The following is a 14,502-nucleotide window of genomic DNA, read 5'->3' on the forward strand; positions in this document are numbered from 1 at the left end:
ACAAGCTCCAGACGTGCAGGCTCAGTAGTTGTGGCTCAGGGGCCTAGTTGCTCCGCGGGATCTTCCCAGACCAGGGCTTGAACCCGTGTCCCCTGCATTGGCAGGCAGACTCTCAACCACTGCGCCACCAGGGAAGCCCCACAGCCATGTTTTTACAGACTTTAAGGCCGAAGCCCTAAAGCACCTGTTGTTGCAGATACTAAATCACTTGAAGCCACCTCTTCTGAGGACTTCCCAGACTTAACCCTTTAAAGTAGCTCCATTACACGATTAACTTCCCAGATTAGTTTATGGCCAGTGGGGGGTACTTAAGAATTCAGGCCATGATAAACCTTCAACATGTATTATCTGCTCATAGCTAAGCCCCTTTTACAGTGAAATCATGTTTTGTTTTGTTTTGTTTTTTCTCTAAGTGTAGCCATATCTTTGGCTGTACTCATGGAAGGTTGGTTAGAATCTGTATCGGGTAGCCTGGAATAGATTTTGCACTCGAAAAGATGATAAGGGAGTGAATAGCACACATCAGCCTGCTGGAAATAATCCAGTGTCTTCTCTCTGTCCTAAGGAACCATGAGATCTTAATAGAGAATCCATGTTGCTTTGTGAGACCTCCCAATGAAGACCATAACAATTCTCCTTCTCCACATGGAACAAAAAATGTTTAGACCCAGCCCAGCTCTCTTCTGCAACGACCCTAGTTCCATGTCTGCTGAGCGTCACTTGGATGTGTGAATAGTTGTGCTGGATTGCTTTGGGGTCTGCATGTTGTGCCAATGAGCTTAATGAATTTGTAACCTCAACATGAACCATGTTCTCTCCAGCATGTATCATCACCTGCTACCAACTAAATAATAAGGCCAAAGTAACCACTGACCAAGACTTGCCAAGTTTCGAAATGTTCCATAATTCCAACAAAAGAATACCAATAATATACCTGGCTTTAGAAAATTTTTTAGGTTAAACCAGGGGTTGGCAATATAGTTTGTCAGCCAAATTTGACCTGCCACCTGTTTTTATAAATCAGGCTTTACTGGAACACAGACATGCCCGTGCACTTCTGTGTTGTCTGTGGCTGCTCTTATGTTACAACTGCAGCACTGAATTGTTATGACAGAGATCGTCTGGCCCACAAGGGCTTAAATATTTACTATCTGGCCCTTTACAGAAAATGTTTGCTGATCCCTGGTAAAAACTATTCCATTATCCACAACATGGAACACTTACCCTTCAACTCTACCCCAGAAAATGAAAAATATAACTGTATGCCTATGGAAATCCCAGTAGAGAGAAACTATGAAGACTATTATAAGGGTATCCCCCAGGCACTTCACCTTCCAGTCATAGGTTCATCTGGACATATATTTGGCCCAAATCAACTTACTTCTGATCACCTACTCATGACAGAAACAGATTTATTAAATCGCATTTTAGTTTTATATCCTCACTTTTATTGCAGGGTCTGCAAGGCACTGTTATAAAATCCATTTTTCGCAGTCACTATAGGAGACTGTATGAAGCTCCACATTAGACATCCCCTCAAGAGCCAAGTTGTTAGGAAAGCCTTTCCTTCCCCGAGGAAATGGTATTTTTTTTTTCTTTCTGACAACAAGAACTTTATAACTAACCATAGTTTCCTTTTTAATATGCCTGCCAGGACACTTAATGCCAAATTTGAGGTTCAGCCCAAGTGGATCCTTATGACTTGCATAATTTAAAATTTTTCTTCTTCTTTTCTTGACTCTCTACTCTTATTTATATTTTCCCTAGTCTTGATTTCTGTTTCTTATTTCTATTCTAACAACTTCATTATGTGTGTTTGCTGCCACAAATCCTCTTGAAGAAACAAGACCCAGTGCAAATGAATAAAATAAGTTCCCTTTACACTCTTAACCCTAAAGTGTTGGAATCACTGAATTATGCCGTTGGGTCCTTCATTAGCTGATAAGCTCTGGGAGGGAAAACGCTTACGTTCCTTGTTCACCGTTTATTGATACAGCCTAGGACAAGCCTGGTACACAGTAGGCCCTCCATAGACACTTGTTGAATGAATGTCATTACATGTCCAACAGCTGGTGTGAGCATTACTGGAAGGCCTCCTTCCACATGTAACAAGGCCAACTGGAAACACACTCATATCCTTCACTAATGAACTGGGGCTACATATTCACCTTGAAGGGCAATTGTGAAAGATACTATGTCTACTCATCCTTCATTTTTAGGGCAAGGGTCGGTTTTAGCTAAAAACAGTGGAGTTGAACCATGGTAAGTTCCTGTCCCCAGCTGTGTGATCTTGGACAAATCATTAGCTAGCCTATTGACTGCAAAATTTACTGCACACTGAAATCAGCTAGGGGTCTTTAAAAAAATTAGTGGTACCTGGCTCTCACTCCAGACATTGTGATTTAATTTGTATGGGGTGTGACTTGGGCACTGGGATTGTAAAAGCTCTCCAGGTGATTCTAATGTGTAGCCAAATGCGGACAGCACTGTCGTAGCCTTTTTTTTCTAGGTCACCTCCCTCATGTACCAAGTGACTGACTATACCACACGTCAGTCTTCAGGAAGATGCCTTTAAGATCTGAGGTTTCTTGCATATACTACCATCAGACTGGGATCTTAGGAGGCCATAACGCAGGGGCCTAATAAAACATCATGTTGCTGCTGAGTCCTGAAAGCCTCCTCCTAGCGCCTTGTCAGCAGCAGAACCACTAGAAGCATCTCCTCTTGAGCATCTGACATTAATTGTTTCTAGCACAATCTCCTAAGGAATTCCTGAAGCAACAGTGAAGGAATCCACGATACCACCGTAACCATAGCAGCTATAGGAGCGGGAATTTCCAGGATGACACAACAGCCCCAAGCTCAAAGAAGGGATGAAGATGCTCTCCTCCATGAGAAGATAACGTTAAGTATGGGGTGGGGTACACAAAGGGCACTGCACTTCCAGCCCAGGGGAAACCCTTTGAGTGGCCATAGTTGTATGCCTCAGTGACCAGGGTGGGGTTTTGCCCACCTTAGCTCTGTCCCAATGAGAAAGAATTGTTAAAGAACTGCTCCACACAAAAATCCTGCAATCCGCTTCCAGTTATCTCTGTAGCATTTCTTTTCCTCCCCAGATTTGCCCCCTCTTTGGTTTGCCGTTTGCGGAGTTTGGAAACAATATAGGAATAACTAGAGAACTGGGCTAAAATTCTGGCTTGGCTTGTTAGCTGGCGGTCTTGAGTAAGTCATTTAAGCTCTCTAAGCCTTAGTTTCCTAAAAAGCGGATGAAAAATAATACACCCTGGCTTACTGGATTGTTGTGAGCAACAGATCAGAAAATGTATGTGAAAAGTGCTTTGAAAATTATAAATCACTATATAAATAAAGCCTAAATGGCGATGGTTTGTGGTGCGATGCTACATACTTATTTTTAAATTAGGCAGGATTAACATTAATTTTATTTTTAAAACTTTGCCATGTCCTCTGAAATCACTACTAAACACAAAGATCTGTTACCATTTATCTTCTCCATATCTCCCACTGAACTGGCTTCCTGGCAATAAAATTCTCTTTCCTGGATGGTCAATTTACAATCCTAAGGTCTTGAAAGGAGGACCTCAGGGTCATCCAGGCCATCTCCTCCTTTTACTGAAAAGAACAGGGAAGTCAGAAAACCTGCTCAAAGTAACACAACCAGTAAATGGAGGAGCCAGGGTTTCAGCCTATGTCTTCTCACTGCAGGCTTATAATTTTAGGTTGAACCGTATGAAACCTCTGAGAGCCATACATTGCTTCTCATGTGAAATATTTGAACAATATCTCATATGTTTTGTATGGTCCTGCAAACTGGCACAGAGCCTTTTGTAGAGTAGGTATCTGATAAACGTTTGATAAATGAATCTTGGGTTGTTTTTCTTTTTCTTTATTTTTTTTAAGCCCTTGTGTAAATCAACGCAGGGAAATCTGCAAGTTGCTAAGTACAAGCAGAGCTGCCAGATGTGAGTTTGGAGACTATAGGACATGTTGCAGCCAGGCGGGGAAGGAGGAACTGTACATTACCAACAGTTATTTGGCAGCATCTGACCTAGTTGAATACCGACTCAGGAAGAGTTCCAGGGGAAAACAGCATATGGCCCTGAAATCTGGTACAATGTCGCATATACAGTCAGTTGGCCACCCCAGGCATATGAACCTGGAGACAGGACAGGCTTGGAAGAGAGTGACTCTGTGAGATTAACTCAGATGTTATCTCCCACAGGAAATCCCAACGATTTATCTGGAACGCTTCAAGGTGAAAATATCGCTGTGTAACATCTGAACCATATTTTGTAGAAGAAAGCACGCAGCTTATAAAGCAGAAGATTTGGATTGGACAGACATTTCTTGCCACGAAAAAAATCACCTAGAATTACCCCATTTTTCTTTGTTTAAGTCACAGACTTAGCTGTGAGCATGAGTTCACAGTGGCTGAGCTGGGCAGCTGCTAGTGAATACCATGCCCTCATATAAATTACAAGCAATGCCCTCTCTGGGTGGACAAATTACAGGAGAGCATCTTTCCTCTTGGCTGGTCTGGATTTCAGCTTCTCCTCCAGCATTAGGCCCCGTGCCTTTGTGCAGTGCACTGACTACACAGCCATACCCAGCTGCCCTACCCTTGGGAGCAATTCTCATCTAGCCTTTTTTTTTTACAACCAACCAGCACTCTTGGGAGCCAACAATTGCAAATAATTATCTGGGGAAATCAAGGTCAAATGGCTTCTTAAGTGCACTTTTACAACACACATCCAGCAAAAACCACATTAGGTGATGAGAAGCGAAGTGGGAAGTGAAGACATAAATTAGTCCTCACCCAGATTCTAACTATCAAGTCTGGAACAATGGAACTAGGTCACACATGTTCCATTTCCCTGGGTCTTTGGCCAAAATGGCCAAAATGGCTGCTGATGCCTGTTCGCTCAACACCAGGCCCGGTTCTGGGATATTTGGGATTCAGACATACTTCACCCAGACAACAGGGGTTGCTTCCTCCCTCAGTTCCTGTGATAGCTTGCAGCTTTTTCCTTTAATATTTATGTTTCCTGGTGATGGTTGCCCTCCGGACTACACACAGACATTAGTAGTTCAGTAGGAAGTAACTGGGATGCCATTCCAGAATGCTTAGATTCTTACCACACATCTTAGCAGGATTCTACTACCAACATTTTAGAAGATAGCACTAAAGCAATCAATTATGTCAGGAGAAGGTAATTCATTATAACAAAACTCCAACAAATCGGAAGCAGGGGAGTCAGAACTTCCCAACTAACCAAAAACAGTGTCTCCCTCTCTCTGTTTCCAAATCAGCCAACAGGTCATTACAAAGCACTGAAAATATATTTGGTCCTTGGAAGGCAAATAGGCAAAATCATAGGAAAAGTAGCCGTTAGGAAAAAATTTTCTTAATCCATAGTTTTCAAGGTATCCTACTAAGAGGCCCAATTGTCTCTATTTCCCACAACTACAGTGTTGTAGAATGAGCACTAGAGTTGAGAATCATAATCACAGCTATTGGAACACCCCATAGGGAATGTGATTGCCCATAGGAAACCCAGCTCTTTCTCTGGAAAGCTAAACAACTGTCTAAGTACATATGATGGAAGAAAAGCATGTAGTCTGATAAGATAGTTTCGCCAGAGCCAGCTTCCAACCATTCTTCAGGACCCAGCTGAAGTATCATCTCCCCATGGAGAGCCCTAGTCTAGGTTTGTTCCTTCTCCTGTGCACTTCCAAATAAGTGATTTCTCTGTAATATTGTTAAACAAACTCTGTAGTCGTTACAAGATTAATGTCAGTCTGCCTTGCCTGCTGTCCTGTCCTGTGTGCTGTTTTATCCTCAATGCCCAGGAAGCTGACTGCATGTGGTAGGTGTTTGGAAAATAGTCATTAAATGGATGCAGACATGAATGAATCAAACTTCTACTACCTTCACCATGTTGTACTAAGGTGGGAAAGGAAGGTGTATTTATTAAGGGAAATTTTTTTAGACATCACAACTTGCAACGTAAAAACGATTTTTTTAACCCAGGTTTGATCACAGTATACATTTAACGATTACACCTCACTCCCTAAACATTTCTGTCACTCAAGGACTGTTAATAGGTACTAACATTCAGATTTAGCTAAATGCCGTAGGTGGGATAACCAGTCTGACTGAAGTGATTTCTTAAATTCTACTTCTAGATGCCCAAAGCACACTCTAGCAAATGGCATATTATAGGACAAGGATTGTTAATATGACAGTCTCTCACTTGGTTCATTGATTGGAATGTAATAAAAGTTGAAGCTTGAAGTTAAAGGATGACCAGTTAACTCTGAGTAGAGAGCCCCTCTGGGGCCCCAGATTTTCCAGCTGAGACTGTTCAGTTGCCTTCATGTGAGGCCACCAGGGACGAGGCCTCAGTAAACTTCTCTATATCTGTTGACCAGGAGTTGGCAACACCACAGTATATACTGAAGCACCACATGTCAGACTGAAATGTGATTTCAAGATTGCCAATTCACTTTCTTTATTATTTCTAAATACCAAAATTAAGAAGTACAGACACCTTCTTGTATATTAAAATAACAACACTAAAAGCAAACTGACTTCAGAATCGGTCTTCAAAGTGTACTTTGTCTCTGAACTAATTTCAAATGGTTCTTTTTTCCAGGTTAAGGACAACATCAAAACTGTTTCCACACAGCCTGCATAACTTGAAGAGGTATTAATAAGCTCAAAGTTAGTCTGACATAATCAAATTGGATTTGGTTTTCCACATCAGCTAACTGGTATGCATTTATTTACATCAGTTTTTTTTTTTTTAAATATCAGCTGAACTTTTACTTGCAAATGACTTCAGCACTCATAGAATTTAATGAGTTTTGATCTTTTAAATAGAAATAAAGGAGTTGGATGAGACATAAAGAGAGACTTGTTTGGTTAAATATTGCTCCCGAAGTATCAAGGTTTCTCATTTCAAAGCTAATCTTCAAAATACAGGTCATAGTTCTGGACTGATGCTCACCCTGGTGGCAATATGCCATCACTCAGTGCTGGTACCATTTGTGAAGTTGTCTTTCTTTCACAGCACCGGCATTGGTGCATCCGTTCTCCCAAAGCCGGAGAGTCTCATAGTCAGGGCTAGAAGGATGAGATGGGGAGGAAAACACTAACAGATAATCTGGGTATTGATAATGTTCCCGGGGAAAGTGACAGCTGAGGGAAGAGAGAGCATGCCAAGCACCATGGAAAATCTTGATATTTGCACAATGAATCCATCTTTGAGGAAAGACTGGGCCACCCTTCATGCCTTAAGGGGCCGTCTAACCTTTCCTCATCTCTCCCATCTATTTATAAGGCATAAATCAAGAACCTCTTAAATTAGTCAGCAGTTTGATCCAACTGCTCCCCTACTCTCACAGTAGCTACTGGCTATTTTTCCCACTCGTATTTGAAGAAACCATCATCATTCATTCATGTGACTAGATTTTACCAGAAAATAACAAGTGACACATCCTCATGGGACCACAGAAAGACGAGCTGCAACTGTTGAACCACGCCTCTCAATTGCTATTTCTAAATCAGAGCCTCTCTTGGGTTCTGTTTAATGGAAGACACATATCAACTTTTCTCCTGGCACCCAAGGTCACAAAAATATCAGACACTTGGAGGCAGCCATAGTAAATTCCATGAGACCCGACAGGCCACAGTGAGGCCAGTGAGGTCCCTGGGAATTCACATCAGGGGATGAGTACTTCAGGGGCTTCCTTCTTGCTCTTTGAATGACCTCCACAGGATCTCACAGGCAGAATAGATTTTTTTTTTTTTTGAGGTACGCGGGCCTCTCACTGCTGTGGCCTCTCCCGTTGCGGAGCACAGGGTCCGGACACGCAGGCCCAGCGGCCATGGCTCACGGGCCCAGCTGCTCCGCGGCACGTGGGATCCTCCCAGACCGGGGCACGAACCCGCGTGCCCTGCATCGGCAGGTGGACTCCCAACCACTGCGCCACCAGGGAAGCCCGGCAGGATAGATTTTGCTGAACATTTCCATAGGAGTGGAGTAGATGGTGGGTGCGGGTGGGAGGGATGGCTTATCACCACAACAGGATTTTCATTTCATTTTGGATGGAGAAGCATTTCTTCTTTATCTCTAGAGATACATGTAAAAACAGCTTTTTTTTTTCCCACGGTCTGTTTCCTGACTCTGACCTCAAATCAAGGACAAAGAGGGGACAGAGCTGCCTTAAAAAACCTTTTACTTTCTGAAGCAAAATGTATGTGTGATGGAGGGTGGGGGGCCATGGGGGGAGGTAGAGAAATGTGAGTTAGAATCAATTCACAGATAGCTCAGAAACTGACCGGGCCTTCCCGTATCTTCGCGTGACACCCTGCAAACTTGTTGTTGTATATGCTCTTCCCCACTGCTTTGCTTATCATTTATGGTTCATTAAATGCCAAAATCTTTCTTTCCCAAGGATGCTCTTTTAGCATAACTTATTTTAGTTAACCAGTTATTAATGTTTATTAGGTACTAGGACTTTATATCTATTATCTGATTGAATTCTCCCAATGGCCGTATGAGTTAGCCACAATTACTATTCCTATTTCCACAGACAGGAGAGAAAGGCACAGGGAGGTTGAGTAACTTGCCTAAGATCACCCAGCCAGGAGGTGGCAGAGCCGAAGCTCAAATCCAAGACAATCTGACTTTAAGCCTATACACTTAAATGCCACTCACGCCCTTTCCTCAGACCGACATGCAGTCAAGTTAAGGCTTCTGATAAGGGGGAAGGAACTGATATTTCTTGAGCATCAAATGAGTACTAGCTACTGTGCCTGGGGGCTTTATAAGTCTTTCTCCTAAAACCTTCTCCATAACCCTATATGGTAATTATCAGCATGTCCTCCCCCTCCCCTTCACTGTGTTGAGTAACATGCCCCAAGCCACAAATCTAGGCAGTGACAAAGTCAGCCTTCAAGCCTATGTCTGTCTGACTCCAACATGACAGAACACTGGAGAAACCATAGCAATCGGCCTCCGACAGCAAACAGAGGTGTTACATTATTATGTTTCCTTTCAGTTTTGCTAGGTGAAGCACACTTCTGTTTCTCCTTGTGGAGGTTAAGTCTCCTTGTATCTTAATTTTGAAATAACCCATAATATAGTAGACTATTTTTAAGTTACAGTATTCTATAATTGAAAAAACATAATAACAAGGGTTAGTGGATGTGTGCAGAAATTGGAACCCTCATACACTGCCAGTAGGAGTGTAAAATAGTACAATTGTGTTTGGAGACTATCTGGCAGCTTCTTTAAAGGTTAAACAGAGAGTTAACCATTTGATCCAGTAATTCCACTCCTAGGTATGTACCCAAGAGAATTGAAAACCTACGTCTACACAAAAACTTACATGAATATTCACAGCAGCATTATTCATAATAGTAAAAAAGTAGAAACATCTCACATGTCCATCAACTGAGTGGATAAACAAAATGTAGTTCATCTACACAGTGGAATTCTTATTCGGCAATAAAAATGAATGAAGTAGTGATATATGGTATAGCACAGATAGACCCTGAAGACATTGTGCTAGGTGAGAGCAGCCAGTCACAAAGGACCACATATTATATGATTCCACTTACGTGAAATGTCCAGAATAGGAAGATCTATAGAGACGGAAAGTAGATCATTGGTTCCCAGGGGTTAGAAGGGAGATGATAGCTAAAGAGTAGATGGTTTATTTTGGGGGAGGTTGATTTAAAAATGTGCTAAAATTGATTGTGGTAACAATTGCACAACTTTCTCTATGTACTACAAACCATTGAATGGTACACTTTAAATAGGTGAACGGTATGTTATGTGAATTATATCTCAATAGAGCAGTTATATATTTATATTAAAAAACTGCACCATGAAAAAAACCAATACTATGCATTTGATAGGCTCTCAAGAAATACCTACTGAATGAATGCACTTTATGACTATTTAAAAATAATACTAGTTTATTTAAATTCAAATATGTCTTTTAGGAATGGATAGTTTATTTTGCAACAACGTTGCATAAACTATGCCCCAGACTCAACTGTCCCCTGAGGTGAATGCTGATAATACTGACATCCCACGAGTGCTGAAACATGGTCCTCAGTGGTGAAAGATTAGCAATGGCCACACCTGTGGAGGAATTTCCCCTCTGTTCCAACAGGAACAACTGTGGTGAAAGAACCATCTGTGGCTTGCTGACAATAGGGATGCCGCTGAGTGTTAACTGATCTCCCAAAACCCTCACTGAGCCAAACCCAGACCAGCAAGAATCTCTAGTGTGACTCAGGGCCACCAGCTAATGAAGGTATCGCTTGGGTCCTGGAATCCAGGAAGATGAACAACTACCCTTCCTTTGTTACTTGAGAAACTCCCAAGAGCAGGTCCTGGTAGCACTTATCTATTTATGGTCACCTTTGAGGACAGATGAAGGAGTATGGGGAAAACGTCAATAAATGCCGGAGTAAAAATAGAAACCAATATTCAGGGTTGAAGGGGAGGAACACAGAATGAATCGAAGTCCAAACTTGAGATCCAGTTGAGGACTTAGCCTGGTGTGAATGATTAAAGAAAAGCCAAGAAAAAAAAAGCACCCAAATGCTGAGTGCATTGAAGAAGAAACAAGGTAGAGTATTAGTAGATTAAACAGCAAAACAAATGAGCTCAACAAACAAGCTCTGCATGAGTTGATATGGTCCAGAACCTACCAATGACTAGACATTCCCTTCAAGGAATAGTTTTCAAGCCTTCCTCATCAGGGAACAAAAAACCTCTCAGGGATACTTTAGAAAGCATGTATTTTACAACTCTTAAATTCTACAGTAACAACAACAAAATAAGTCTTGGATTAGGGAAGTTTGTTCTGAGGACCCTGTGTGAAACAGAAGTGAAAATATGGTACCAAACTGGAATAGATTATCTGAGACATGGAGGCTCAAAGATGCACATGTGCTATGTGCTGGCTTCATATCTCCAGGGATTCACTGGTATTATTTTGGAGAGAATTCAATCCATTCTACAAGAAAGCATCCTTGTGCAAAACAAATCACAACTACAAAGTCTTGCGTAAAGGTTAGGAGTTTTTATGTATGCTATTTCGTTCTATTTCTTAAACAACTCTGTGAGATAGATGTTTCACAGATGAGGAAGAAACTGTGGCTCAAAGAAATCCAACAACCTTCCCAACTAATAAGTGGCAGGGATAGGATTCAATTCTGGGTCTTCGAACTTCTTAAACACTATTTTCTCCACTACCCTACACCTTTCCAAAGTAAGACTGTAATGAATTTGTCCAGCCATGGAAGGCCTTCAAGAATGAAAGACTGACATTTTGATAGAGATGAAAGATCACTACAAAACTAAGCAGACCAGAGGGAGAATATAGCAAGAGTAACAGGAGGGTAATGGGCTTTGGAACATCGGCAAGTCAGGGGACCCTAGGGCAAAGACTATGTATGAAACACTAGTCAAAATAAAAATAGCAATATCTACCGTTACCTCGAGTCCCCTAAAGCCTACAGCTTCTGATTTATTTTGTTGTCTGTACTTGGTGAAGCACGTGTAAGAAGATAAGAATCTGGGGATTTTAGAATGGAACTTCTCTTAACATTACTCAGTGTCTTATTTAGACTATAAATGTTAAAATGTGCTCCCAGAGTGGCCAACATTGCCACAGCCAATAAATAAACAAAATCGAGAAGAAAAATAATGGTAATAGCTTTCAACATCTCTCATACAATTCACAGAGATGAGATCATAATAAAAGTTGTGGTTGATTTTGCCACTTACCTTTCATTTAATATAATTCTCCACCACAAATCTTACTTTGGGGTTTGTGGGGCAAAATTTCCAATTGTTTCTTCCCCTACCAGGAGTAACAAACCCATCTGGCTAAGCTCCTATCATTGACATAAGGTAATGACATAAGGTAATAAAAGGTGAAACATCCCTGTACCTGGGGGTCCCAAAGAAAGGGATCCCTTGCTCTTGGAAACTTTTCTGAATCTGTCACCAGTCATGGCCACTATATAGAGGGACTGCAGGCTGCAAACATTTCAGAAAGAAATGTTGGGTCTAAATCTGTTTGTGGTGTTGGCCCATCAGTTACCAAGTGGAGAGAATACTGGACAGAGAGCCAGGGCCCTGTATTCTAATCCACTCCCTGCCATTAAGGAGGTAGGTAACCTTCGCCGACGGCTTTCCTCTCTCCCGGCCACAGGGCTCTCGTCTGTAAAATGAAGGGCTCGGAGCAGATCACCGCTGAAGATCTCTCCAGTTGCAGGATATTTTGCATCCCCACCGCACACCACCCCTCCTCTGCTTGATAACCTGTTCTGGCGATTTCATAGCAAGTACCTGTTTCTTGGTCACAGTGCCATCCACGGGGTCCACGTACTCAAAGCTGTCTGTCTTCGCCACACTGTAGACGTGGCTCCCCACAGCAAACTGCTGGCCGATGAAGGACTTGTCTGTGACCAAGGCCTCCAGGTCCCTCATGATGTAATAGGTCGTCTTGGGCTCTAACCCCTCGTAATCAAACCTGGTGAGGGAGGAGCAGGACACGGGATAAACACAAATCTTATCAGAGAACCAGCAGCTGGGTGGGCCTCTCAAGGTCCTTTAATCATTGGTTTTGTTTAAAGAAGAACAGCACAGAGAAGCATCTGCAGCTGGTCCCCCCTCTTCCCCCTGCCAGCCCTCCACTCATTCCCCACACAGCAGCCAGCATCATCTTGTAAACATCAAATCGTGCCAACCCTTTCCTTTAAATCCCTCCAAAAATGCCTGTCATGTTGACAGCAAGAGTCAAAACCCTAACCACAGCCTACAAGGCACTGTGGGATCTGACCTGCCCACGTTCTTGATTTGACTCTGTCCCACTCTCGCTCTGGTTCGCTATGCTCCAGCCACATGGGCCCCCTCTCCAGTCCTCAGAGACACTTTGCCCTTTCCCTTCGTTGGGCCTTTGCTCTTGCTATCTGTTTCCTTTCCCTGGTACAATCTTCCCCAGGCTACTCAAATAGCTGACACTTTCCCTTCCTTCAGCTTCCAAATTTAGTGTTACCTCTAGAAAGTGACCTTCTCTGACCAGTCATCTAAGGTAGCTTCCCTCTATCTCTCCCCCGCCTCTTATCATCCTTTATTTCTTCTTTTGGTAGTTACCCCAATCTGTATTTACTTTGTTTATATATTTGTTTCCTTATTTCTTGTCTTTGCCCCTGAGTACTGTAAGCTCCAGGAGGGTAGAGATCTTACCTGTTTTGTTCTCTGTTGCTTCTGACAAGTAATGTTTTTTGTAAGTGATGGAATGAAAGATGGGAGGATGTGAAGGAAGAAAGGAAGGAGAGAGAGGAATCAAGGCAGGGGAAGAGAGAAGGAGGAAGGGAATTCAAAGTACCATAAAACTCTCTTGGAAACTTGGAAGAAATATCACAATTGTTCCATTAAAAAGAAGGTCCCCCTAGCCAAGAACATCAGATATAACAATGGGGCTGGAAGGTGATTAGGGAAAAAAAAAAGACTAAAAATAACCCTTATCTCATTTGTTGTTGTGGAGTTTAAATATGATAATGCATACCAAGTAGTTGGCACAATGCCCGACACCAGTGCTTAAAACTATTAATTACTTTTTTTCTTAGTCACTGCCATAAGGAAGGGTCTTTCCCATTGTCAGATGGTTTTGACCAAGTCCTTATGGCACACCCACGGGGCTCTGTTTAAGAAGGAAGCCCTAGATGGGGCAGCTGTGCTCACACAGCTGTGGTGGGATCTCACATTGGGCTCTCTGTAAACAGGAAAGAAGGTGAGTTCTCAGAGTGAACTACAGAAGGAAGATCTGAATAGTTGTTACTACTTTTTTCCACCCAAAACCTTTTGTGACTTCAGCAGACAACAGGGTATTGGCCAAAAGGAATGATACAATGGCTAACAATGGGTCCCCTGCACCTGCATCCCCCCTCTCTTCTGTTCTCTCTTACACAAGGTGTGTGTTCTAATCCTAGATTCTCTTTAAAGATTACTTTTTGGGAAGGTAAAACCTAGCGAAGCAGAGAGGGGCAGGAGGTTGGGATAAGAGGGTGTAGCAGGAGACAGAGAGGCACTGAAAGAGATTCAGAAGTTGAGAAAATACACTAATGTGACAGGTCACATCCAGTCTATGGCTGAGGTCATCAGACCAGCTGCTCATCTTCATGCACATGCAGCTTCTAGCACTACCTTCCCCTCACTACCCCAAAAAACCCCCTCTGACCATCACCACCACCAACACACTTTCGAGGAGAGAAATTTCAAAATGGAGAATTCCTTCTGGGGTCCACTCATACAAGGAAAATCATCTGGGTTCTCAGATACAACTTCAGGCTCAGTATTAGTTAAGCCAAAATTGTTTAATTATCTCCTCCCCACCAAGAAAGCAGTCAGGCTAGAAATCATTTTCTTTCACAAGCACTTTTAACCTATC

The 14,502-nt window shown here is 42.4% G+C and overlaps 1 protein-coding gene across 1 annotated transcript in view; it reads right to left on the minus strand.

The window, feature by feature from the left end:
* The window catches only part of PGM5 (phosphoglucomutase 5), a 181,656-nt gene that overhangs the window by 38,378 nt on the left and 128,776 nt on the right, over positions 1 to 14,502 (minus strand). The window contains exon 9 of the mRNA XM_024734323.1: positions 12,399 to 12,582. Coding sequence (XP_024590091.1) covers positions 12,399 to 12,582 — 184 coding nt within the window. The remainder of the gene's footprint in view (positions 1 to 12,398; positions 12,583 to 14,502) is intronic.

The sequence above is a fragment of the Neophocaena asiaeorientalis genome, unplaced genomic scaffold, assembly GCF_003031525.2.
Source record: "Neophocaena asiaeorientalis asiaeorientalis breed wild unplaced genomic scaffold, Neophocaena_asiaeorientalis_V1.1 scaffold256, whole genome shotgun sequence".
Taxonomy (NCBI): Eukaryota; Metazoa; Chordata; class Mammalia; order Artiodactyla; family Phocoenidae; genus Neophocaena; species Neophocaena asiaeorientalis.